A 25,648-nucleotide genomic window follows, 5' to 3' on the forward strand; every position below is an offset into this window, starting at 1 on the left:
GTACTTTATGTCTCTCCCCTTTCACATGTCTTAGTTTTGCATGTCCAAGGAGGACGAGGGCAGGGCGTACCCTGGGTACCATGGAGGCTAAAGAATAAGGCTTGTTAGCCAATCAAAACCCTAAAACTGAAGCTTTGCAGTATCAATTGAGTGAAAATAGGTTGAAACCTTCTATTTTAAAAATAAGGAATTCCAGGTCTTTATAAATGTCCACATACATGAAAGACAGGAAACATCCCATCTGTAGTGACATATTTCTGTTATATAGAACAATCAATTTCTAATTCAATCAAATTTGTGACAGTTAAGCTCTTTAAAAATGTTTTAACATACATTTAATCTCAGATACAGAGGTCTCTAACATCAGCTAGCTGCTCACAATTCATACACTGCTTTGTAAATTACAATCTTTAGTATGTCAGGACAGAAGTGAACCCAGACATTTAATTATTATCCTGTACCAATCATGCTGGCCTCAGCTAGAATTCTGATTTACTGGTCTTTCATTATACATACACAAGTACAATCAAACGTGTACAGCTCATTTTTTTTAAATTAAGAGAATCTGCCTTTTCCATATGTAGGAGATATAGCCATTTAACATAATTTGAACATTTCCTGGAAACACTTAATATGTAAGGTATTTATGGCCAGTAAGCTTGATATTATATTTCTGTGTAAAGTCTGAGTAAAATATTCAAAAGAATGATTATATTCTCATTCTTAGCTTACGTATAACGTTTTATAATGTACTAGTTTTAAACCACTTTTAATTACTTTTACATAAGTTGTATTAAAAAGATTATTCTGTTTTATTTTGCTGTTCAGTAGGTTACTATAGTTTAAATGGAAATTTCTTCTTGGTATTTTAAGGTTCTCTAAGCATGTAATATTTATTTTAAAAAAATTAAATATCTTTTTCATTTAACTTGCTTTTTTTCCTTTTATACTAGAAGTATTATTACGCTACACATAAACTAGGAAGCCAGATGAGAGCCAACTAGTTGATCTTTAACTTGGATTTGGGAAGAGTTAGGAAAAGAAACAGAAATGCTTAAATCAGCTGCTCCCAAAGTAGGATCACAATGAGTTGTGAATGACATGAGGGTGACAAGTGATTTATGCCAGTATTCAGGCAGAGTTGTATCTGGAAAGACCTAGAAACTCCCAGCTCAGATGACTGAACTGAGGTAGTGTGCCAGAGTCGTTAGTGAGAATGGTCTGGTTTTCATATAATGATTTAGAGTGGAACTTCCAAAATGAGCACTTTAAAAATTTCACTTGGATCAAGAGAAGTCGTGGGTGCCCAGAGAAGCTGTGGATGACCATCCCTGGAAGTGTTCAAGGTCGGGCTGGAGGAGATCCTGAGCAACATGATTTAGTAGGAGGCTTCCTGCCCATGGTGGGAGGGTTGGAACTGGATGTTCTTTAATTTGTTTTCCAACCCAAACCATTCCATGAACAGACATGACTGTCCAAAAGGTCATCCCCCTAGTATCTGCCATATCAACCACTGAAGGCTATTTCCCCACACGATGTTTGTGCCAGTACCCATGTCACAGAATAACCTCCAAACTGGAGTTAATGCCATGTGCAACTCATGTGAAGCCACAAAACTCCCTGTATCTACCAATTCTAGAGAGGAGAATCTATCTCTTAAAGCTGGTATTTCACAAGTCCATGGCAGCCCTACTCACATTTGCTCCCACAACTGAAGCAATTAAAAAAAACTCCTGCAATTCCTAAATACAAATTTGCAGTAAGGCACTGAAACCAAAGGGCCAACAAGAAGCAAATTTCTAAGAGCATGTCAACACTTGTACAAATACATTATTTCAAGTAAAAATTGTACTGTGTAATAGATAAGATAGCTAGGTTTTCCACTAACTATATTAAATAAATGCATTTTTAAACATGCATAGCTTCTCTGTTAACTGATCTTGTAATAAAAATGTCTAATACAGAAAAGAGGAAAATGAAGAGTTCTAGGGAAGCAGCTAGTGACAGCCTGAGTTAGCTCAAGATACACTGTGTTGCTCCAAAAGCCTTTGTCACTACAATCCTGTTGCAGCTCAATTAAAGGAAGCTAAATAGCAGTTATTATTAATAAATGAATATTAAAATGCTTGTTATGTTAGCATATGGCATTTGAAGATGTAAAAACCATTCTTATTTTTATTCATCCAATATGAAGTGAAACAGACTGAGGATGGCCCCTTCTCCTCCATCATACCTGTGCCTTTAATGAGGAAGCCAAGCCCTGCAGGAGAAGCACAAAGGTTTTGAACAGGACCACTAGCAAGAACTGTGCTGGTGGGACACACTGAAGATTTCTGGCTGAAGGGTAAAACTCCCCAGCGAAGGACACAGGACTTTTTCAGGGCCTGGTGTAAACCACAGCATAGAACCCCAAAGACATCAAGAAACAATCACAACCCTCAGCTCTTCTGTTCCGGTATAATGCAAAGAGGTTCTCTGTTCCAATCTTGTCTTTTTAATGAAAACACACAGTAGCATGCATATTTAAAAGGACTCTTAAAAACACAATGCTATACTTCATGTACATGTCACTCTCTGGAGAGAGGATGGAATAACACACATTATATGGCACACATGATGTCATAAAATATGCTATCAAAAATATTTGATAACAAAATAGTAAGTCTTCCAACAACTCACTGTATTTGCATTCTGAATTTCTTTTACCTAGGAACGTACTTCTCACACAGAGAGGTGTAGACCTCTGTGTTTTTTTCCTTTAAATGAATTGATCTCTAAAAATGGAGGTAAATGCTGTACAGGGCAATTCACATTAGCACTGTGTATGTGGGTGAAGGGGGCTGTAAGGGGAAAAAACCCTTAACTTATAACACTGAGTAGCTAAGGACCAGTTAGAAGATAATGTCATTTTCTGACAGCAAAAATTCACTTAACCCTGTAAGGAATGTCTAAGGCCAAAACAGTCCATGTCAATTACACTAAAGATTTGGGGAAATTATTTGATAACACATGCTTTGTCCAGAAAAGATGGCATTTACTTTATTACTTCATTCCCCTCTGTTTTCTACTTGTTTTCTGTATGACATTAATATAAACCAGGAATCTCAAATTTCACATAAGGTATAGTTCTCCATGGAAATACTTTCTAGTGATCAGGGCTATGAGGTTAACACCAGAATAGCATAATTCTCCAAAGACAAGCAATGGAAACACCCACACAGTATAGGGCCAAAATGGAAATATGAATGCTCTCTTATAATTTCTCATATTTTTTCATGGCACGTTTGAGAATCAGAAGGGATGCAATAGTAAGTATGAGGTCGGGAACTTATCTGGCTCAACTGGATTAATTTCAGTCACACACTCCAGTAGTTATCTTTGTCCTTCCAGCAACATCAGCCTTCTCTGTCCTCACCACCAACTGTAGCCCTTAAACATGAAATATGTCCTGCCAAACTCCAAAACACTCTGACCCATTAAAGGTTTCCCCTTTTCTTCTATTGAGAACAAAAAACACATTACATTTTTCTATGTGAAGTATGCTATTAAATAATAGCTTGTACACTAATTAAAGCAAATGTAATTGTGAGAACACACTGACATTGTTAAAGTAAATTACCCAATTTGTTAATAGTTTCATTTCAAGTGACCTTAATTGTATTAATTGTGATATTGAGCAAATTAAATTGAAGAGTATTAAATGCATTGTTCCAGTCTGTCCTTAGAGGATCAACTTTCTCATTATATCAATGAAATGGGAATACTACCTACCATGCTCTTCAAAACTTGCGTTGGAATGTGGTGGACGCTATAACTTGGAGTGAAAATTCATGGCAGAAAGTTAACCTAGTTATTCCATTTCAATGTAACAGAAACCTTGAGCATTTGGAAGTCAGAATAACAGTTTGTCAGATGCAATATGCAGGGAGAAGGTACAACAATAATGTTTCTGAAATTTCATTCAGGTCTCACAAAGTCTCTGCTGGAGACAGAGCTATGATTCACCAATTTCTCTTTGAAAGATCCCTGTTTCAGAGGGGATCACACAAAAACCTTGTTAGAATAAAGTGAGTAAAAGCATGATCACTCTTAGAAGAGAGAATGCAGAAAGATGTCATTAAGTCAAAAGACTACCATAGTCAAAAGCAAAGATAATAATGTACACATATCTAGATGTGTGTAAATTAAAATACAACCAGATCCATATGAAACAACCAAAAATTAAAATTTCTTAAAAGACCTAGAATCCTCCATTTTAAGTATTAGATTGCAAAAGTGAGAATCCCTGCCATAAATTTCTAATCAACTATTTAAAAATGCTATTTAAAAAAGCATAAATGAGTGCATTTTTTTGGCATGTACCTTTTTTGTATCTTGAAAGAAAAATCAGACGTAAGGAAAATAACACAGGCCAAATTAATCAACAGAAAAGGACAAAAATACTATTTTAATGGATTTTAGAAAATGTTTTAAAGGGACAGAAAAAAGATCTTTACAGTTAAAGGCTTACTCTGAAGTTTTTAAACTTGCAAACAAGCACATTCTCATGGCTCATCATAACTTAAGATTCAAAGTTTATCAGTTATATAAAATCTGGAGAGCTACCAACACCCAGACCTTTCTCCAAATGACACTTACCTCATCTGTAATGATCTACTTTCATTTGTTCAGCCAGGTAACTGCCTCATGCCTAGCATCTGCAACATTAATCCTTGCAGCTGTTCCTAGTGAACCATGTCTTAATCTTCTCAGGCCACTTCTCCAAAATCTCAAGAATACTTTGAATTTTACATCTACTCTCCATTGTGTCAACAGTCCTGTCCCAAGTAAACCATGTTTTCTCTCTATTCCTTCACTGAGATTTTAATAAAAGCACTGGGTAAAACTAGACTCAACATATTTCTGGAATCCTATCCAATATACCCTTTCAAGCTGACAGCAAATGAACAAAAAGTAGTCAACGCATGCAGTTTTCCAAACAGCTATACTTAAGAGCAATCCGTGCATTTTTGAGATTTCTTTAATTTTATGAAAACTGTGAGAGAATTTCTTAACTCCAGCTGGACATGATATCTTCTGGTTCTCCATCAAGTTTTGGTATCAACTGCACATGCTAAAAATACAACACTTCATGCAGATTTACAAATCTGACTAGATCAGTAACTAAGTATTTTTTTTCAGCACCCTTATTAGGGCTGTGCTTTTTTCTAATCACCTAATCTCAGTGAAGGCTTTTATCACTTTGCCTCCAAAGCAAGCATTCAGCCATGCTTAAAAACATGATTCGGATGTACTACATCTGAATTCAGATATTCTACAATATTGCACAGAATGTCTCCAGTGGACCACCACTCCACTGTATTTCTGTGATTCATGATACAAAAAAATTAAGATAGAGATTTTCACCAAACTGATTCAATATCACTCCTGAAACTTGAGACTGCACTCAGAAAAACCTTGTCTTGAAATACTTTTGTGAAGACAATGATGGACATACTGCGTGGACAGGAACAACTGTATACGTTGATGCCTAAAAAGCTAACACCAACCATACACACACTTAATTTAACATGAAACATTAAAACTTCAAAGACCCATTCTGGATATATAAAGTTTCAAATTAAAATGCACTATGTGTTTCACAGCAAAAAAGGCTATGAAGATGAAATGGATGCTTTATATAAAATATTTACATAGATAGAACATAAAAAATGTACCATAGTTGGTAACCTTTATGACTTGGGGAACCATGTATTTACATATCTTTATCCTCGCATGTGCGTATGTGTGTGTTGTGTATATATTTTTAACAGTTGACAGCTGTTTTAGAGCATACAGAGATGCCAAGCTGAATGAGGGTCTTGATTACTTCAAGATTAGCTATCTAAAGTTTCTATTCATTTTAAGTGTTGTTAGTGCGAAGAGTCATTAGTCACTTCCTTGTCTCATAGAACATCAGCATACATTTACATTGTTAATGAACATTTGGGGTAAATGAATTAATGGCACTTTTAAACATCAATTCAATCCTAATAACTTTGTATGTCATAGAAATGTTAAGGTTGGGATAAAAATGAGAAACCTTTTCAGTCAAGGTAACTAATCGCTTCTGGGCACAATAAAGGGTAAAATTAACTTATAGTGTTTTTTTAACAGGGTGAAAATTTTGCTTTTTCTTGAAACAGAGTTGAAAGAATTATCATTTTTTTTTAAAGCAAATAGAAATTGGAAGAAAATGTTTATCTTTTTCTTGACTGGGGTAGACTAGAAGCAAGCTGTTTGTCCTCTTAAAAATGGTTATTATTTTAGGTTATTGAAAAAAATATTATTTTCAAATTTCTAAAATATGTACAAAAATGCATTTGGTTTATCAAGCTAAAATGGCTTCGTATCGTTAAGATGTCAAATATGATAGAAAAGAAACACTGCCTAGAAAAGCGATTCCATTTAATTGTCAGGTTTTAAAATACTTTCTCCATGACGTACGTTGTCATTTTTAAACATTGAAGAAGCTTTGTAAACCAATAAAGAAACAGTGAAAAAATTAACTCAAAGGGACAATGAAGTTTTACCAATATATTTTGAAGCAAAACATCAGCTTCTTCTAAACTGAAGTAATAAACCTGAATGAGCAGAACTTGACAGAGCTTTTTAATAAGCACTAGTAAACAGAGGATTTATAAACAGATACATCCACATAGACTAGTTGATCTGGGTGAGGGACTTAGAAAATGTGACAAAGTTGTTTCAACTCTGTAATTTAAAATAAATTTTTTATTTTGCCCTCCTGGTACATGTGTTCAATGACTGGAAAATTACAGGTAGTTAAGGTGCCACTGTGTATAACTGAGTACTTGAGGAATGTTTTCACGACAAGGACGAGCTTTCTCATTAAGCTTATCACTTTCTTCTAACCAACTACCCTGTCACTACTAGCAAATAAGTAGAAAAGATGAGCAAAACAGACAGCCATTGCGTTATCCAAGCAGTTTGCTCTCATTGTTCATTAGGGTCTTCCAAATACTAATTTGCTTCAGGTTATGTAGTAATTTCTATCTTTAGAGCCTATTCATTCTATCTCAGCTTTGAGATATTTTTTCAAATAAGAACATAGGGGCTGAGTCAAACAAAAATCAGACTTTTTATTTGCATAATTTTGTCCAATATAACATACTGAACTTTACTGCAGAGCCAAATAAGAAAAAAAAAGGAAAAAAAAGAAAAAAAAAAGGAAAACAAACAAAAAAGATCCCTAAACCAAAGCAGTGTAAGAGTCCATGCTTGAGAAAGTAAAATAAAGTCATGCTCCATTTCAATATTCTTATGCTGAAGTCAGTGTTTGGTTTATGATTAAAAAAGGATGACAGCACATTAAACATTTGGCTAATGCTTCTGTCTGTAATTGAAAGTTGACTTTTCATGGTTTTCATTAGTGTCAGAGTGTTTCTCATATACTCTGTGAAATGTTCTTTAAGTTGCCCTGTTCAACTTCATTGAGTGAATTAAACAAATTATGACAGGTACAGTTATTATGACACACTTATATAAGGTATAAACTGAAAAAAAAGTACAGAAATCCAAACTCACCTTCCCCTGGCTTGTTCAAAAAACTCTGCAAGGGATCAATGCCTATCTCCTGTTCCTCTGTTTGCAAAGGATGACTGGTTTCAGACACAGAATGATACATACTGGCAGTAGTAAATTCCAACTGATGAGTATTTATCTGGAAGAAAAAAAAACAGAGAAACAAACACTTCAGTATTCCTTTAACTATTTTTCAATCACACGAGTGAAGAACAAAAGTACTTAAAACCTCCCCTTATTTCCAGGCACATCATCACCATTAGTTGTCTAATTAGCAGAACAATAATGTTTCCATTTGAACGTTTTAAATGTTGTATTATTTGGAATCCAAAAGAATTGCTATAGTTCTTACAAATATCACACTGCAAGTAAAAGTCCAAGCGTGGTTTTGAAGACTGTAAAACAGGGCAAGAGCCTCTTTCCATCCTTCTTCTAGTTTTCCCTACTCATCTTTTAGTCTGATTCCAAGGACAACTGATGCTAGTTCTTGGGCATGATGAAGATTATAAAGTAAAACTGAGGAAAGACCATCATCATCACTCTTCTGGACCCAAGACTGTTCATCCCACAAATCTTCCTTTTAACCACTTCTTTTTCAGAAATCATAGGTCAAATATAACATAACAGCAACAGACACACAAAAAGAGAATGGATTAATATTGACTAGCATATAGGTGAATTTGGTTTTATCAAGATTTATATTAACTTATGTCTTGGTTCTGGCAAGAACAGGGTTTTGCAGTAGCCAGGAGGCGGCATGGCCAGGGCCCAGAGGTTTTTCTATACCATGTCATGTCACTACCAGGGCAGGGAGAAGGGAGTCTTTTCTGGGAAGAAGGTTTTTTTTTCTGGTCAAGTAGGAGTGGCAGAGGTTGGGTAATGCCGCTGTCATCTGGAGGGAGTGGGTGGTTTTTATCTGTTGTTAGGGTTTCCACAATGAGCAAGAATGCTTATTTTCTTGTCTTGTCGTCAGTTTCTTTCTTTTCTTGTCATTAGTATCATTGCTGTTACTGTTCGTTTTTCTTACCTCATTGCTGTTTCCAGTAAATTGTTCTCATCTCAACCTGTGATCTTTACCGTTTGTGCCTCCAGTTCTCCTCTCCATCCTGGTGCAGGGAGGTGGGAGGGAAGGAGGGAATCAGCAAGTGAGCTGTGTGTGCCATGCAATGGTTTCAGTGGGAAAACTTAACTGGAGAATACCATTCTTAAACCCAGACAGCTCTCTAGAAAGATAATGCTAAGGAAGCATTTTAAGAAACATAATCAACTAGCTGGTGAACATTTACAAAGATATCTTCCAAAAATGAAGGCCAAAAGGGAAGTAATGGAAGAACTGAAACTTTAGGAAGTAGGTGATGCAGATTCATCATCACAGGCTCCTGAATGGCACTCACATCACTATCAAGCAACTGAATAAGAACTATGTCACAAGTTCATCTGAGGAGTGTTGGAAGCTAATACTGGCTGCAACAAATTAGAGGATGACAATAAGAGGGTGAAAAGCAGATGATGTTATGATCAGTGCATAAGAAAGAGAAACAACCTTTCCAGTGCATTAACAGTGCAAGAATACATTTGTCAAGACTGCATTTTAGTCACTGTACAGCAATTTATTAACTCACAACACAAAAAACCCTAAGCCAGCTAAATAAGTCTGATTTGGCCAAGCACACTAAGTAGCTACCTACGACTGCCAGATGAGTTTTAAATATCACTTACTTTAACTGCTTTGTTTACAAGTATCATAACTTTTTAACAGCAATAAAATTATATTTAGAAAAAATATAAAAAGAGATACAAGAAGAGGTATGCATCTACACTTTCAGGACTGGCATATTAACAAATCTGAAATCACTTCAATTATGCTTTTCCTTTGGTTCCTAGAAGGTATGGCACTGACCATGTAGGCTTTAGACCTTCAGTTTACTGTCAATAAATGAAGGGGAACTGGGATCCTTAAGACCTTTTTATGGTCTATATCTTCTTAATTTTCCTATTAAGTTATGAGGAAAAAAAACCCCAACCCCAAAAAATCCCTAGATAATTAACTAGTTGGGCCACTATTAGGCAATTCCTCAAAACCAGTGCACCCAGGCTGTTTTGAAAAGCATTCTCTCTCAGCTGTATTCCCTGAGGGGTTTATCCTCTATGTGCCCTGGCACCTGTGTTACTGTGGTGATGAAATAATCCCACCATCTCTCACTTCTGTTCAGCTAGTAGAGAACATCTGATGGTCTTGGGAACAAGAAGCCAGTAACTGAGGGAAGGTAGGACTTACACTTGAGCAGTGGTACACCTTTATGTTAAATTGTTATTAGTGTGACAAAACACACCACTAAACCACAGAATTGCCTTGAACAATTTTATACATGGCTCAACAAAATGTGCTGCGACTGTATGCATACCTCACGTGTTTCCTATGTAATTTTAAAACTATAACAATGAAAACTGCATGAACGGTATCTTGAAGAAAAATATTTACAGTCTTGTTAGCCCCTTAAATAACATTTACCTGTAGTCTTATGGCTGAAAAAATATAAAGAGATGTTTATAAATACCTGATATTTTAAATAAATAAAAGAAAAAATAATTTATTTAAAGAAAGAAAACAAAACCCCCACCAACTTCACAGAACTAATTTTTTCCTGCTGGAATTTTAGCTGCTGCTCTTGTTTCTTTTGCTATACAGTTGTAAATATCATTTTCCTGATCAGTTGATTTTGTCTTCACTAAAATTACAAGCTTTTTCAGACTGTGCTGTTGAAGTTTAACTTTTTATTTTTATGTTCCTTCAGAGATTGCTACACAATCTGACCAAAGCAGAACCCTGAGTGTCTTTCAAACTGAGAACCAGGCACAAAATGACCTTACCAGCCATTATAGTTTTAGCAGCCACCACTTAATTAAGACACAGTATGTTTCAGACTTGCTGTCTTACATCCATAACATGGTATCAATTTAGCCCTACTAAGTTCGCTCTTCCATGTCCTCTTCTGTATCCACCTTCTTTTTTTTTTAAATACTCCCCAAATGCCACACCTTTACAACTATATGCACCATAATTTACTTTCCAGACTGTTGGAGCAGCTTTAAACAGCTGAATAGATTTACTTTTGATATCTGCACAGCGATTTAATCGGTTATTTGTGTTTGTTTATAGATACATATGGTTAGAGTTAAAAAAAGTATCACTACCTATTAGTCTTCACTCCTTAGTCCAAGCAATTTTCTTCACAGTTTTATACTGAAGTTCTTTTCTACTCTTCTAACAAAGAGCAAAGGGAACTATTAAACAATTACAATTACACTTGGGATCTTACTCTGAGACAGATTAATTCTTCACAGGTTTGTGGTTGATTTGTAATGGCCTATAACATATTGTTCATATTAAATAAGATACAATTTAAAACCATTCTCAGTGTGAAACAATAAAAATGTTATAAACCCCTGAAATTCAATTACTGGATTACAAGACTTGATTCTGGCTAGCCCTAACATCTCAGTGAAAGCGCCTATTTGTAGGTTTTTTTAACCTCCAAAGTTGAAGGGCTAAGGAACTCAAAACACCAGGCATGCTTCCCACTACTGGGAGTTCAACTATTCTGTAATATACATGAGAAAATAATTAAGACCATGTATGAAACATTTATCTAGTCAAGGAAATTAGCAGAAACATTAATCCACTCATAAGCCCAAGGAAAAGGCAGGCATAGACTCTTTGGCTACTGGCCTTAAATAACAGGAGGAGCCCTCATGCCACCAAGGACAGTGCCACAGGCTTGCTCCTCACTGACCAGCACATGTGGGGTGAATCCAGTCTGCCTTTCAGTGAAGGCAGCTTGTCAGCACATCTGTTCTCAACAGAGACCAAAAATCCCTCCAGAGACAGGCTTACAGACTCCAACACAGAACTCCACCAGATATTAAAAGGGTTCAGTGGAGGTAGCTGTTTATAGCATATCATCTCCTCTCCCACCACCTCCTCCATATCCCATAGGTGATGGAATACCAACTCATTTTCATTAGGAAAAACTTAACTGATGTTTACTGACATTTACCTAACTAACAACCTCTTTCTACACAGCAGAGATAAACCACTTGCTGCATTAGATAGTCTGATTTAACATACCCATTCTAACTCCTTTTTCTCACTGGGTATTTACTCTTAGTGAGTACTTAGTACTTACCTGGAAGTTGCTTGCTTCTTTTTGAGATGTGAGAAGGTTTATTCACCCAAGACTTTACAAATATTTTGCCTTCCCTATTAGCTACTCTAACACATTATGTGATTTCTACCACCTTTAGCCATAAAGCAGTCTTATATAATCGTGCCTTCATTAGCATTGCCATTCTGCCTTTATACAAACCTGTGAGTTTGGAATGCTTAAACAAAATTACATTTAAAACATTCAAAACCAAAAGCCACTTCTTCTACAGACTGTCAGTGGCAACAGCCTCAATTCAGCCCCATTTCATCTTCCATTAATATGCATAAGTCATACCTAGCTAGATAGAAATACAAGACAGATAAAAGTCTAATTGAGATATGTTTCTATCATTAGCTGCACTGCCAGCGAAGCACCCATCACTTTTGGACTGGAGCTGGGTGAAACATTGCAAAAACATGTACACAGAACTGTACAAGGCAGAAGACTCAGCTGTAATAAGATTATAATAAATGTTCATATAATAAAATGGTTATAATTGATGTTCATACAGAAGATGGAAAGTTCAAAATAAAAATAAAGTTTGTTGCATTATTTTAGCAGTGAGACTATTCACTACTACAAGTGGTAAGATTACCCTAATCTCAAAAATGTTGATAAATCAGTATTTCATAAACAAAACATAGCACAGTTCAACACGAATACTGTACCTTATTTCATGCCATAAGACATTCACTAATGTCTTCACTTGCCACAGATACTGAATAAAAGTTTTCAATATTCAAATAAGCAGTTTATGGATTAAAAGCATTGTTTCAGAAATGGTGACTAAATTAGTTCAACCTAAAAAACCTAAACACACAAAAAATGTTTCCCTTAATCATCACTGTTTATATAGACCTTGAAAAATTGTTTACTCAAAGCACAAAACACACCAAAACATATCAAATTAACATTTAAGAAGTGATGAGTATTCATATAGTTTGGGCAAAATTGGAAAATATAATCAGTTTCAGCATGGGTATTTTGAAGGTGTAACTGAGTAGGTGAAACAGAATTAGGCAAACCTTGTACATAAACCATTCTTCCTCTCTTCCCTTCCCCCCATGGTAAAATGTAAGAAGAGGAACAGCAGGCTTGGGGAGGTACTCAGGATGAGGGCTGAAGAACTGCCCAAGTTGCAGCACTTGTTCCATCCTTGCTCTCTCACATCCTCTTACTTGTAAACAATCAAGCAACAGAGCAAAACATTTTATGCTTGAAGAAAGGAAAATGAGAACCCACTAAACTCTAAAGACGAAGCTGAACAATGTTGCTGAATCTTGGATATGCTAAAAATAAAAATCAGTTTCCATCAGTACCAGCAAAGCTACCTGAATATCACATTTCTGAAAACTACTGAAGCGTACCAAGGTATTTAAATAATACTTTGCATTCTATTAGACTGCATCAACCACCTTCTCCAAATTATCTTTGGGCCTTTATTTCATGCCATATCCAAAGTTTACCATTTTAATTACTTAAATTGATGACAAGTAGAGGAAATACTTGTTTAGCTAAGTGATAAATTAGCTGCCCTGTGAAGTCAAATTGATTAAAACGACCTCACTTAAAGCAAGTGTCTGATGTGGTAATGATCTTATGCATGTTTTGTTAAGTTTGACAGCATCATGTTATGAGGGTTCACAACTCTGCCCCTCATTTGTGGCTTATGAAGTAATCAAGCATGGTAGAACACTGAAGTGAGGATTTTCCAGAATGTGAAAACATTTTAAAGTAGGTAAGGAATTAAATATTAGGAGAATAAGCATGCATTGTGTTTATTTAAAGCAAAGCAGCACAGATGTCTTCCAAATCATCTAGAAGCAGTCCCATATAATGGGTTTTCTTGCATTAGCCAAATTAAATTATTCATCCTGAACCAAGAATTTAAAAAAAAAAAGAAAAAGCATGCTAACTAGAGGGCTGAGTAGAAGACAATCCTGAATATGAACTTTGGAAAATGAAGGCATGAGGACCATTTGATCTGTTTCAAGCTGGATATTTTGCCAGGACACTCATTAATAGGTATTTTTGAAAAATCTGTTCTTACCTATAATATTCACTGCTTTCTTTGCTCTATGAGTGATTTTTACTTAGGCCACAGAGACCACCTATTTCACAGCACTGTGATCTTCTCTCTCCATCACTTGAGCTCTTGAGCTCTTTACTACTACCATCTCTATTTAAATACAGAAGATACTAGTCCCAGTGCCTCCAAGAGAAAAACCGCCAAAAAACTCCACCAACCCAAACAACCCTCCCACACACACAGAGCAGCTCAAAACCAGCTAAGATTCCTACTCAGCCACTTCCACAGGTTGCCACCACCCACTGAAAATACATGCCTAGGGAAGAAGACTTACTGGGTCTGAAGAAAGTGCACAATTTGACTAACTTTGGATAGAATAAAGCAAGTCTGTCTTCTTTTATAAAATGTATCAGATTATGCATCATTAAAATAGAATGATTCAAACATAAAAAATGGTCTGGCAATGGAACATTAACATCAGCTGGGATCCAGAACAAAACAAACAAGATCATGCCACTGATGGACAGGTTAACAGTCAGTGAGTCTGATGGTCATGAAATGCAATTAATTTTGTCCCATTTAATAACATTTCCTGCATTTTAACTTCTGCCTGTCTGATCTCTAATACAAAAACAGAGTTGCATTGGACTTTAAATAAGTTAATTAAGTATTAAAATCAATCATGTGAAAGTCTTAATATTTAATATTGTTAGATTGTATATCAAAGTGGTTTTATTATTTATTTACTCCAAACCTTTCCAGAATACTTCATGTGGCAACAGGGAGTCTGTATGTCACAAGATAAATGCATTTACAATGCCAAATAAATTATATATAAAAGCATTTGTCTTAATACATGTCATTCAATATTAAATATCACCCATTGGTACCACCCTGAAACCCTAATCCATTTTTACCAACCGCACATTTGTATTATTCAAATGTTGTCTATTAAATAGTTGTCTCGAGAGCCACAGTAAAGGAATACATACCTAAGAACAATTATCATAGGAGATTTGAAGCACTGTCTACAGTTTTAACCCTACAACTTTCATGTCTTACCAGTACTTAAACATGCGAAGTATAAATTCAGTAGTGAATTAAAATGTCAGGGATAAGAAACAACACAAATAGCCTGGGACCATGACAATGTATTCTCTTGGTATTTCATATGATAGTTGAAAAAAAACCAGAAAAAAACCTTTTTCTTAAATAAAAACTTAAAATTTGATTATTTCAAAGATAGCTACGCACTTGTTATAAGCAGGGAACAAGCTCACGCATTTGCTGGTTTTCAGTTTTCTTGAGGTTATGTGATTCTGCAAGAAACACTAGTTTGAATAAGGAAGAAAAACTGGAATAATGCAGAGAGGATCAAGATCCTTATGTCATGTTTCCCACTAAGTTTTATAGCCACAGCCCCCTCTCATCCCGGTCAACAGTTTTTCTCAAGATGTAATGCTCTGAACAGTGTAACCTGACATTTACGGCTAAACAACTTCTGTCTTCTGCACTGAAAATGGTGACAATGAAAGCATAAAGGGCATCAACCATCTTAAATACCTGATGCTATAGTTTTATGTTCAGTACGGTCTCACAAAAAAAAAAAAAAAAAAAAAAAAAAAAGACAAAATAGCCAGCCAAAGCAAGTCTCCATTTTGCAGTTTGAATTTCCAAAAAAAACCAAAAAAAAAAAAAAAAAAAATCACAAATCCCACAGCCTTAACACAGAACTATAGCTATTCTAGCTATTCTTAATGAAAAACTATGTGACAGATCCACAGTGAGGCTGTTAAGAGAGCACAACTTGGATCTAACATTGACTGCAAGAAAGAAATACCGGCAAACCAAAAAAAGGTCCAAGGTCAACAGCTAAATGTAGCCTTTGCCCTGAACATTTCTCCACCCACAAAAAGCTACGTTTAGCACCAGATGTGAAAACATTATGTTGATGCATTTTCACATTTCTTCCTTTCAACTGAAGTCTCCAATAAAGGCTCCTCGTAGTCAGAACAGCTGATAAAAATGAGATGTGTAAATCCCTTCCCATTGTCTGACATGGCTAAGGCCTGAGCTGAAATACTGTATCCATCTTTAGTCAGCATGGGACAAGGACCTGCTGCTGCAGTCCAGAGAGAAGCAAGTAGACCTATTAAGAGCATAGAAAATATAACCTATGACATAAAAGTGAAAGAAACAATGTTTTGCCTTGGTGAAGGTGAAAGAGAAGAAGGAATAATGCCGTAAGAGTTCAAATCAAGTCATCATTCAACTAAAAATCTACTCCCTTTTCTTAGGGTCATCTAGAGGTGGTAAAAAACCTATTCATATTAAAAAGATTCAAACAAACTCATTAAATGAAAGAAATACTTTGTTTTATTTTAGAGTATCATTTATCTACCTGATTACAAAACAGTTCAACATAATTTAAATTAAAGCTTTGTTCTTCCAAATATGGTTAGGTTTACTACTGTTTATGGTATGCTTTTAAGTATTTAAGAGTTTTACTTTCAGAAACACACAGGCACCATGCTATGCTACACACTTTATGTTTTAGTAATACAAATGTAACTCAAAGGGCCAAAGAACGTCAAGACTGAAAGAAATCATCAAAACAGTGAACTGGAAATAATGGCAGCTTAGCCTGCAGCCTTACCCAAAATGATAGTAACTAACTTAGACACTAAAAGTGTATTCAATGAAGTAAGTTTCTAGAATATCACAGCTTTAAAGCAGTAAGCAATTAATCTTGGATTCAGCCCTTATTTTTTCACTATTTTTAGAAAACAGTTTCCTACAGGGGTTGACAGAATTTTTATAGAAACACCAGCATGGTTATGCACGCACAGAAGCATTTACATAAAATCTTTCTCTTCTAGTTTTCTCTTCTAGATATGCAGATGCTAAAGCAGCATGGTATCATGCTGAGGTACAAAGAAAGTTGGTGGAAACCTCATTTGCTAAAGAATATGAGAATTTCATAGGCACTTCAAAGGAGCACAGAGAGGCAGAATTTGTTTCGCACCATACAATGAAGTTTCTATATAACATGAGAGCCACAACCCATGTTCGCCTATGTGATCCAATCGTGATGAGTGAATTCAAATCAGACTCACACAGAGAAACCCAAAATCTGATTCTGCTACAGTGCAATGACTGCAGACTGCAAGGATTTTCCACTCCTTCTGCCGATAGGAGTAGTATGTTTAAAAGTCATACTCAAAGGAAAAAAGGCTCAAAGTAGGGCTACCCTGGTAAAAAAATATGCTGAATCTTCTTCCCTTGGTTGCTCCCTTTCATACCCAAAGGCTCAGTCTGTGTAAGGCACAGTATTTCTGTCATGTACTGCCTGCTTCTCTTCAGCCTTGCCACACCAGCAGTAACAAAAGCAGGATGCATAGGAGCCCCTCTAGAGGCTCAATATTTTTGTACAATGCTTATTCATACCTAGGATGTAGTGAGTTTCAAACAGCAGTATATAAATGAAAGGATAAAAAATAAAATACCTCAAGCAAAGGAAACCTCTTAGATTTGTAAACATAAGCTATGGATGAAACATGCTAACTTTGCATGAAGATATTATATCAAGATATCACTTCTGCTATGAGTAACATCTTACTCAGGGTTTTTGTGGCAGGAACCTATCACTGTATTCCATGCTACTAAAAATGATGACAGGACAGGTTCTTCCTCTCACAGAAAGTTCACTCTGCTGCTCAATACATCCTGATGCACCACTTTTGTTTCTGGTAGTCAGGAACTCTTAGTACTAATTCCTGTCAAGGTTCATAACATTATAAATGGGAGAAAATTATAGTGCAATAATGCGCCTTCTTTAATAATTTGATCTTTTAATACAGTGTTATCTGTTACAACTTATATTCCTCTCTCTTCCTACTCTCATATTTTTCATTAAAATTTTTGAGCAGCTGGATGAAATGTTCTCTGCTTTCCTGTACATGCTCATCAAACTCCCAAGGGAGTAAGTGGTCTTGCTGAAGTCTTCAGACACAGAGAAGCCAGGCTGATGAAACCCCTGTAGCATAATGATTTCTATAATGCACTGCTACTTAGAGGCATTTATTCCTCCTAAAAAATTTTCTGGGCAGTCCCTGCTGCTTGCCAGAGCATGTAAAACACAGGCACAGAAGTCCCCAGTGCAAGCAGCATGGTACATCAAGCACACTGCCTGTGCCACCTCAAAACCCGAAACAGATGAAGCTCTTAAACAGCAAGCAGGAAAGCAATATTTTGCAAGGTTATATAGGAGCAGAAATCTGGCTATTAAAAAGGTATTTAATTTGAAGAACTTTATCTTCAATTTATAGTAACAATAAGAATTCGTAAAATAAATTAATTCAGAAATACAGATAAAATACACTGTTAAAAGGGGGGAAATATGTGAGTTTCAATTAAAAGGGTTTCTTGGTTTGGCAGTAAATTTGTCACCAACTACTTTTATTTTCTTTACCTTAAGTCTTGGGTTGATTTTGGTTTAGAAGTGGGTCAGCACATACTGCACAGCAAGAAAGAAAAGCCTGGTTTTGCAGGACATTGGTGGACAACACGTAAGTAGCAGAACAAGACCTTAGGTCTTCGTGACTAAGAAATCCATTGCCCTGAGATTTATATATACTCCTCTGCTCTGGGGAATGAGAGCAGAACAGCAGGCAGATTCTCTAAAGCTTTTTGATTTTTATTAGATAATACAATAGATTGATGGCTCCTAAATAAGTTAAGCTTTGTTGAGTGCTCTCTCTAATTCAGCAACCACTATGACATGACTGAATCTCCCAGTGTTCTCTGAATGCCAAGTTTTGTTGTATATAATCAGCAAAAAGAACTGGAATTCCCTCAAAACAGTAAATAGATTTGAAGAATTGTATTGGAACAACAGCTGTCATTATACCTCACAGAAAGCTGACAACAGCTTTGAGGCTAAGCTTTTAAGCCCATTTTATTAAAAAAAATATAACTGATGTAAACAAGTTATGGTTAGAAACCTCCTTGATTAAATTTTTCTTGTTTTTAAAAACCCTTTTAAGATAGTTTCCTTGTCTGCACTAGATAGACCAGTATGACTTTTTAAGAATATTTAAGGTAAATATCCCAATATCTGAATCATGAAAACATTCTGAATCCTCCTGGACAAAATAGCTGTTTTCACATTCTTCTTTCCAAATATTTTTATTTTCTTTTTCTGTCCTTTTGACCAAATTTATTAGTTTCTCTCTTACCCAACACACAGAAGACCATTTTGCAAAAAGGCAGCTTTCAGATTTCTTTTTCCTGATATAGACTGTATGATCTCAACCTGGCCACAAGCAAAAGCCTAGAAAAAATTTTATTTTTTGCTATGTTGTTGCATTTCTGCTAATAGTTGAGCTAGAGAAGTGCCCTAGTTGAGGCAGAGAAGTGACCTAACAGTAGCCAGGCTCTAGACCACTCAGCACATTAAGAAGAATGGAATCAGATTTTTGAACTGCATCCAGAAGTAAATGGAAATAAACCAAGCATATAGAATAGAGGTGTGATCTGTTCTCACTTTTCTTTCTTACTTAATAGTAAGGCTGTGCATCTTGGGGCACCTAAAATTAGTAGTTGCTTTTGAAATTCTGGTCATGTATTATTCATCTTTTTCTCCTAAAAGGAAGACAGAAGATGGCAGTAGCAGGTGTTCCTAGCTTCCTCATGGAAAAGGAGGAAGAACTTGACCAAGGGGATAGATCTTTCTTCAAAAGAGGGGTAGCAGACAAAGACTGCCTAGCTGAGATGATTATTCTGTCAAACACATATCACAATTCCACCTGTTGCCAAGAAGGCTTGAAGGCAGCAGATCCTCTGCCTACTCATCCAAAGTCTTGTGTTTTGGAAGTTCCTGTTCTTTACTGGGAAAGAAAAAGGGAAATCCTCTTCTGTTTTAGCAGCCACACTTATGAGCAAACTACTGAATACAACAAATCTAGATAACTAATATTAATTACTCATCAGTTTTGGTTTAGAGGTTTTGATAGCATCTGATCAGAAATGAAAGTCAAAACACAAAGATAATTGAAATAAAATTATTTAGAAAGGCAGGAAATCACTCCTTTACTATGCCACTCCAAGTCAGCCTGCTTTCTCTCAAAGAACCCTGCATAAGACTCCCTTCACCCTTTCAAAAAACTGAACACAAGTATTTTTAACATTAACATTTATTTCTAACAAATGCATCTTGTATATCTGTGTGAAGTTAGTCTGTTTGAAAGATTATATCCTTGCCTCCTTTAAATGCAAGGTTGACTCTGTATTCAGTGTAGCTCTCTCACTGCACTGATGTCAGAAACGCTAATGAAGAAAGAGGAGTCACCTTCCAAAGATATATCCACAGCCTGCCCTATAAAAGGTAACACAGGTGACAAAAGAATATTTTAACTAAAACCATTTGCATTCTCAAAGTCAGTAGGAATGACCATGAGAGATCTGCACGAAGGAGCAAGATTTTCACTTTGTTGGGTTGTTTTATTCATGACTGAAGCATGATTTGACCACTGAGCTCCCCAGTGCACAGACAAAATGCTTTAGACCTTATCCACACCCTAACTCTACACGTTAAACTTTTAAACCTATTATTTCCAAGAAATGGCTACTTTCATGGATATGTGCCATGCTGTCAAACCACTTCTTCTGATTCATAGCATTCATGATCTTTAAGAGAGCATCTGAAACATCTACACTGATTTTCCTTCCCACTTGCCTTGGTGTGACAGATGTGTGAATACTTCTTAAACTTTAATACAGCAATTATTTAATTTCAGATCAGTTTCCTGAATAAAAGGCACACACAGTCTGCAATGACCATCCCAGGACTTACGCCTGCATGTCACTCCTGTACGACTGAAAATCAATTTACTCATTTTTATTCTAGTTTATATTTAGATAGTCCATCATGAAAGAGCCCAGAACTTTTAGCCTAACCCAGGTCCTCTTTATGCCATATGTGTATGCAATCTACTACATCAATCAAAACGACTCACAGTTCAGATGATGTGTACACAAATAAATGTACTTTACCTAGAGGTCAAAATGATTTCTGTAAGAGCACAGAATATTCTCTTGTTTTTAGCTACCTCCCACAACCATGAAGTATAAAAATTTAACAAGCTGCAAAATAACAAACTGAGCACCATACATCGAGTTTCTTTAGTGTCACGCTAGGAATGCTATAATTATAATCAAGAATACACTTCACTTTTAACTCTGTTTTTACTGTATCTTTCTACCTTGTGGCCTGTGGTGGCCTATGCCAGTTTTATAAAAAAATATGGTTGGGGGGAGGAAAGGGTAAAAAAACCAAAAACCAACCCAACTTTAAAAAAATCAATTCTGCTACTCAGAGATCATATGTGCAGGAACTGAGGTGTGGATCTTGGCTTTTTAAGATAATGCTTATATGTTTTGCCCTTACTCCTGTCTCAGTTTTTGCAACCACATAATCCTGTCTGGGGTGATCACCATGACAGTAGATAAATTAGGATTTCACTACCATTAAGTATGAATTGTTTCTTAACAAGGCTACGAGTCAGCGTAGCTCTTAGTTGACAGAACCAAAAATCTTTCAAACCTGCAGAACAATAAGTAAGATTTTTAAAAAGTGTTTTAGAAATGCTAAAAAATAAGACAGGCTGAAATGTATACATATCAATTCACTGGTCACATGAAGAGAAAGCTGCCACACAAATGCACTGAAAAAGGCAGAAATATTTGTCTAAACATGGTAGGAAAAACACATTGCGGAAATGTTGATGATCCACTTTTATGGTTATTTTTATCTGGACAGCAAACTTCTTTCTTTCATAGACATTGAACAATATTACATCCAATGAGCACAGAAGTTTTCTAAAAAGGCCACGATTTATTCTTTGTTCAATTTGACTAAGAAAATAAACCTACACAGCAGAAATAAAAAAGGAATGGACATGTTACACACCTGACAATTCAATTAAATTACTGTCTCATATAAACATACGGAAAATAGTTTCTGAACTTGTCATGAGAAAGTGGAGAGGTTGAATCCTGGCTACTCTAAAATTCCTGTTCATTTGATAAACTTGAACAGCCAACCTCAGTGCTCTGATGTCCACCTGCAAGGGCCACTGCCCTAGGTTCATGAGGAGCCCTTACCCTGAGACATTTTAATTTTGTTTGCTCATCTAAGTCCACTATGTAACTATTTCAGGAACCTTTTTGTATTTCAGTACTATGCATATTTCTGGTAGAGATTTGGGAATGTAATTTAAATATACTGTATGTTATTGTGACTCAGGGGTATTCAATTAGCAAAGGAGACGGCCACACTTGTCCACCTCACATAAATCACTGGAAAATAATTTACATATACTAGTTGCTGTGTAATGACTTACTGAAATAAGCAAATAAAATATTCAAAGGGCCTTCACTGATTTTATAACAATGAAATCCATAGCTGTGATATTCCAAACAACCCTAATTTTTATTTTCTTAAGTGTATTCATGTACAGTGAAACAGAAAAGTATAATCTTACTTTCTTTACAAGAAAACAGGATCTGAGTTGGAAGCCTAAATGTCAGCCCTGAACATTATAAAATTATACAGAACAAGGAGGAAACAGGGCTGATAGTGCATATAAATATGACAGTGTATTAGGCTGCATTTAATTACCAGTTCAAACAACAACCTGATCTAACCTTTGACAAGTAAAATAAATGTTCTGAATAATTTAACCAAAGCAAACATTTGCTGTTAAATGCTGGCTAATTATAGTAAGAGTTGTACTGAGAGGGGAAAAAAACCCAAAAGAGATGGTAATTTATACACTTCTCCTGCAATTGCTACTGCAAAAGCTATTCCTTGAAACCCTTGAATTTTTTTTCCATGCGGGATAGCTATTAAGTATCTACTTCTGCAAAAAGAAAAATCTGTCTGTATTTAAAGGAAGAAGAACACAGGAAAATAAGAAATACTCCAAATACAGAAAGTAAAGGAACATTAGTTTCAAGAATATCCATCTTTTCTGTGGATGGCTTTGTGATATGAAAGGTCTGTGTTTGAAATGTCCTGTACCACAATGAAAGATAAGAAAGAGTAGAATAATGATTAAGTCTTTTTCAAAGTGTGAGTGAAAAATCACGCAAGAGCCTCATTATAGGATATGGGAGCACAGTTCAATCATGACCACAGCCCAATGCACTTCTGAGAAGAGTAATAAAGAAATCAAAATTCTTTTTTTACATAAATATGAGATCAGCAGTTAAATGACATAAATAAAACACAGAGATTCTTTAAAAACAACTCCACCCAAAACACGTAATGATGAAATGATTCCACCACTGTGACTTTTACAGATTTATTATTATAGCCAGATATATTATCCCCGTGAAACACTGAGCTTGTTTCAAAAAGAACCTAAATATCTCAGAAAAACAAGCATTTAAAGTCAGCATGCTTTGAATATCAGAGCATCAAAACCCAAGAAATAAAAACCAATAGAAAAAAAAAGCATACATGCTTTCCATTTGTAAGCTATTTATAAAGAAATTAATGGGTTTTGCTATCTTTGGGCCAGGAGTTTCACTTATTTATGTGATCTAAAGTTATCAGGAGCATCAGCTGTCTATCTCCATGCACAATAACTATGATTCAGAAGAATCAGAAGACCATGAAAATTTCACAGACAAGCAATGTATAGTAAACGAAAGAAGCCTATAAATCCCTAATCTTGAATATATATTAATATTTGAAAGCTTTATATAATCTGCAAAGTAAAAAGTGAAAACCATTAAAAATATTAAAACTGACTCTAAGTGTGCTCCCCTCTTTTCCCAAAAGTAATTTGTGTGCAGATAAGTTCTGGCCACCAGTTTCTAAGAGAAACATATTATTTTTAAGTTACCTTTTATATTTTCATAAATATTTAAACTCTCCCTGAAATTTTAAATATGTTTATAGAGACACAGATGCTAACATTCTTAGCCTCTTACATTGAAAAAATATGAATTAAACTGTTTCTTGCACCCTGTCAGAGAAACAATTTTTAAAAGAAACAAATAATAAATTCATCAAAAAAATTTACCAAAAATTGTTCCCTTGATAATGAGTCAGGTGGAGTCATGAAATTGAAATGGATTTTCTAGCTTACAGTGTAAAATTAATATTAGATAATCGAGTTTGAAGGTCATTACTATTCTTGCTCTATAGTTCAGGACAAAGTCCTTAAGCAAAACAAAGTAGTAAAGAGCTTGACAAGATCCATGCCTGACACTGGAGAAATCCAAGTACAGAAACAATTTTGCACTGTGTCCACTGCTTCATGTCAAATGGACAGTGATATGCACTGTTTTTTCTTATGCTGAAGCATCCATAAAAACATACTCAGCTGTATTTGGACAGGACAAAAGGAAATCTGAGGCAATCACTGGTAAATGCAATGAATCAACTCTTCACTGTTATTGCACTGCACATAAAACTTTGGCATTTAAGCACAAAACTGGAACAGACCTTCTCTAGAGTTGTTATATTTGTGCTCTGCACTTGAAATGTTACCAGGTCAGTAAGGTAAATTTCACCAATAGGAGATATCTTTACCTTTTGTGAATTAAAACATAGCAAGAAATAAAAGTAGCCACTCAATACTAAAATTTTATGTTCTCAAAAATACTTATATTTTAGATAAAAAATGAAATCAACAAAACCATTCAGGTCATAGATTGTGAGGGCTGATGGGAAGATAAAAGTACAGTAATTTATATTTAAATAATTAAATCTGATAAAAACACTGATGGCGGTGCTAGTGTCCTAAAATGCTGATAGTTTAAAAAAACCCAAGAAAACTCTCTCTGACATAGCTGCAAGGAATATACACTGCTACTGAATATCATTTTAGGTTTGGCCTGACATAGCAGGTGGTGCATCTGGAAGGGTGATTATAACAGAATAATTTGGTTACAGATGTACAGGTACTTCAGTGTAAACTCAGTAATACTTTACCCAGTATGGCACACCTTGGAGGACAATTCATCCAAGTCCAAAAAAACCATCTCCAACCAGACCACTAAAGGAGAAGAAAATTTCTTGATACCGAAACTATTCAAGTCTCTCCCCTGATGATATGCACCTAATTTTAACACTGAAAACTACAAGAAGTAAAGACTGAGTTAGTCCTTCAGATCCATACTTTTGGGCAATAGGTTACAGAGAAATCAGAAATAGCAATAAAATAAAAAGTGGAATGGATTTCTGACCAACAGAAGTCATAGCAGAGCTATTACTGCAGAGTTCTTTTTGAACTACTCCAACATTTCACCCTGGTAGTCTGTTATTATAAGTAACAATTACTTTAGTCTGTACTGGAATTTTCCTGCATATTTCAGTTTGCATGTACTTGTAAGGTCTTCCTAAAGAGAATTCACTTTTGTGTAGAATGGCTTTATGATGTGGATTAGCTTCCACAAGGGATCTAAATTGACAATAATGAATTCATTTTATATAGTAAGCTAGACTTAAATGAGAAGTGAAAGGCCAGTGCCAACAGAGTTCAGTGATCAGCCACTGTTGTTCTCTCTATAATTCACTGGTTGCCTTTAATAATTACAGCATTGCCGTGATAATCTCTAGCTGAAGCACACTGGAAGGAAAGGAAGAGAGAATGCTTCTTGTGTTAATAGGAGAATTGGTTTTTTAAAAAAATCCAAATGCAGACCCACATAAACTGCAAAGAGTATTTATAACGAACATCTAAGAACACTGACACTGGTTTAAACTAAAATTAATTTATATCACTCAAATCCGGAAAAACATAATTTCAAGCCT

General features: G+C 35.5%; 1 protein-coding gene across 3 annotated transcripts in view; it reads right to left on the minus strand.

The window, feature by feature from the left end:
- The window catches only part of TBC1D5 (TBC1 domain family member 5), a 318,017-nt gene that overhangs the window by 181,088 nt on the left and 111,281 nt on the right, over positions 1-25,648 (minus strand). For all 3 annotated transcript variants that reach the window (XM_030969414.1, XM_030969420.1, XM_030969429.1), the window contains one exon: positions 7,588-7,723. In XM_030969414.1, the coding sequence (XP_030825274.1) occupies positions 7,588-7,687 (100 nt within the window). In that variant the 5' untranslated portion in view covers positions 7,688-7,723. The remainder of the gene's footprint in view (positions 1-7,587; positions 7,724-25,648) is intronic.

This window comes from Camarhynchus parvulus, chromosome 2, assembly GCF_901933205.1.
Source record: "Camarhynchus parvulus chromosome 2, STF_HiC, whole genome shotgun sequence".
Taxonomy (NCBI): domain Eukaryota; kingdom Metazoa; phylum Chordata; class Aves; order Passeriformes; family Thraupidae; genus Camarhynchus; species Camarhynchus parvulus.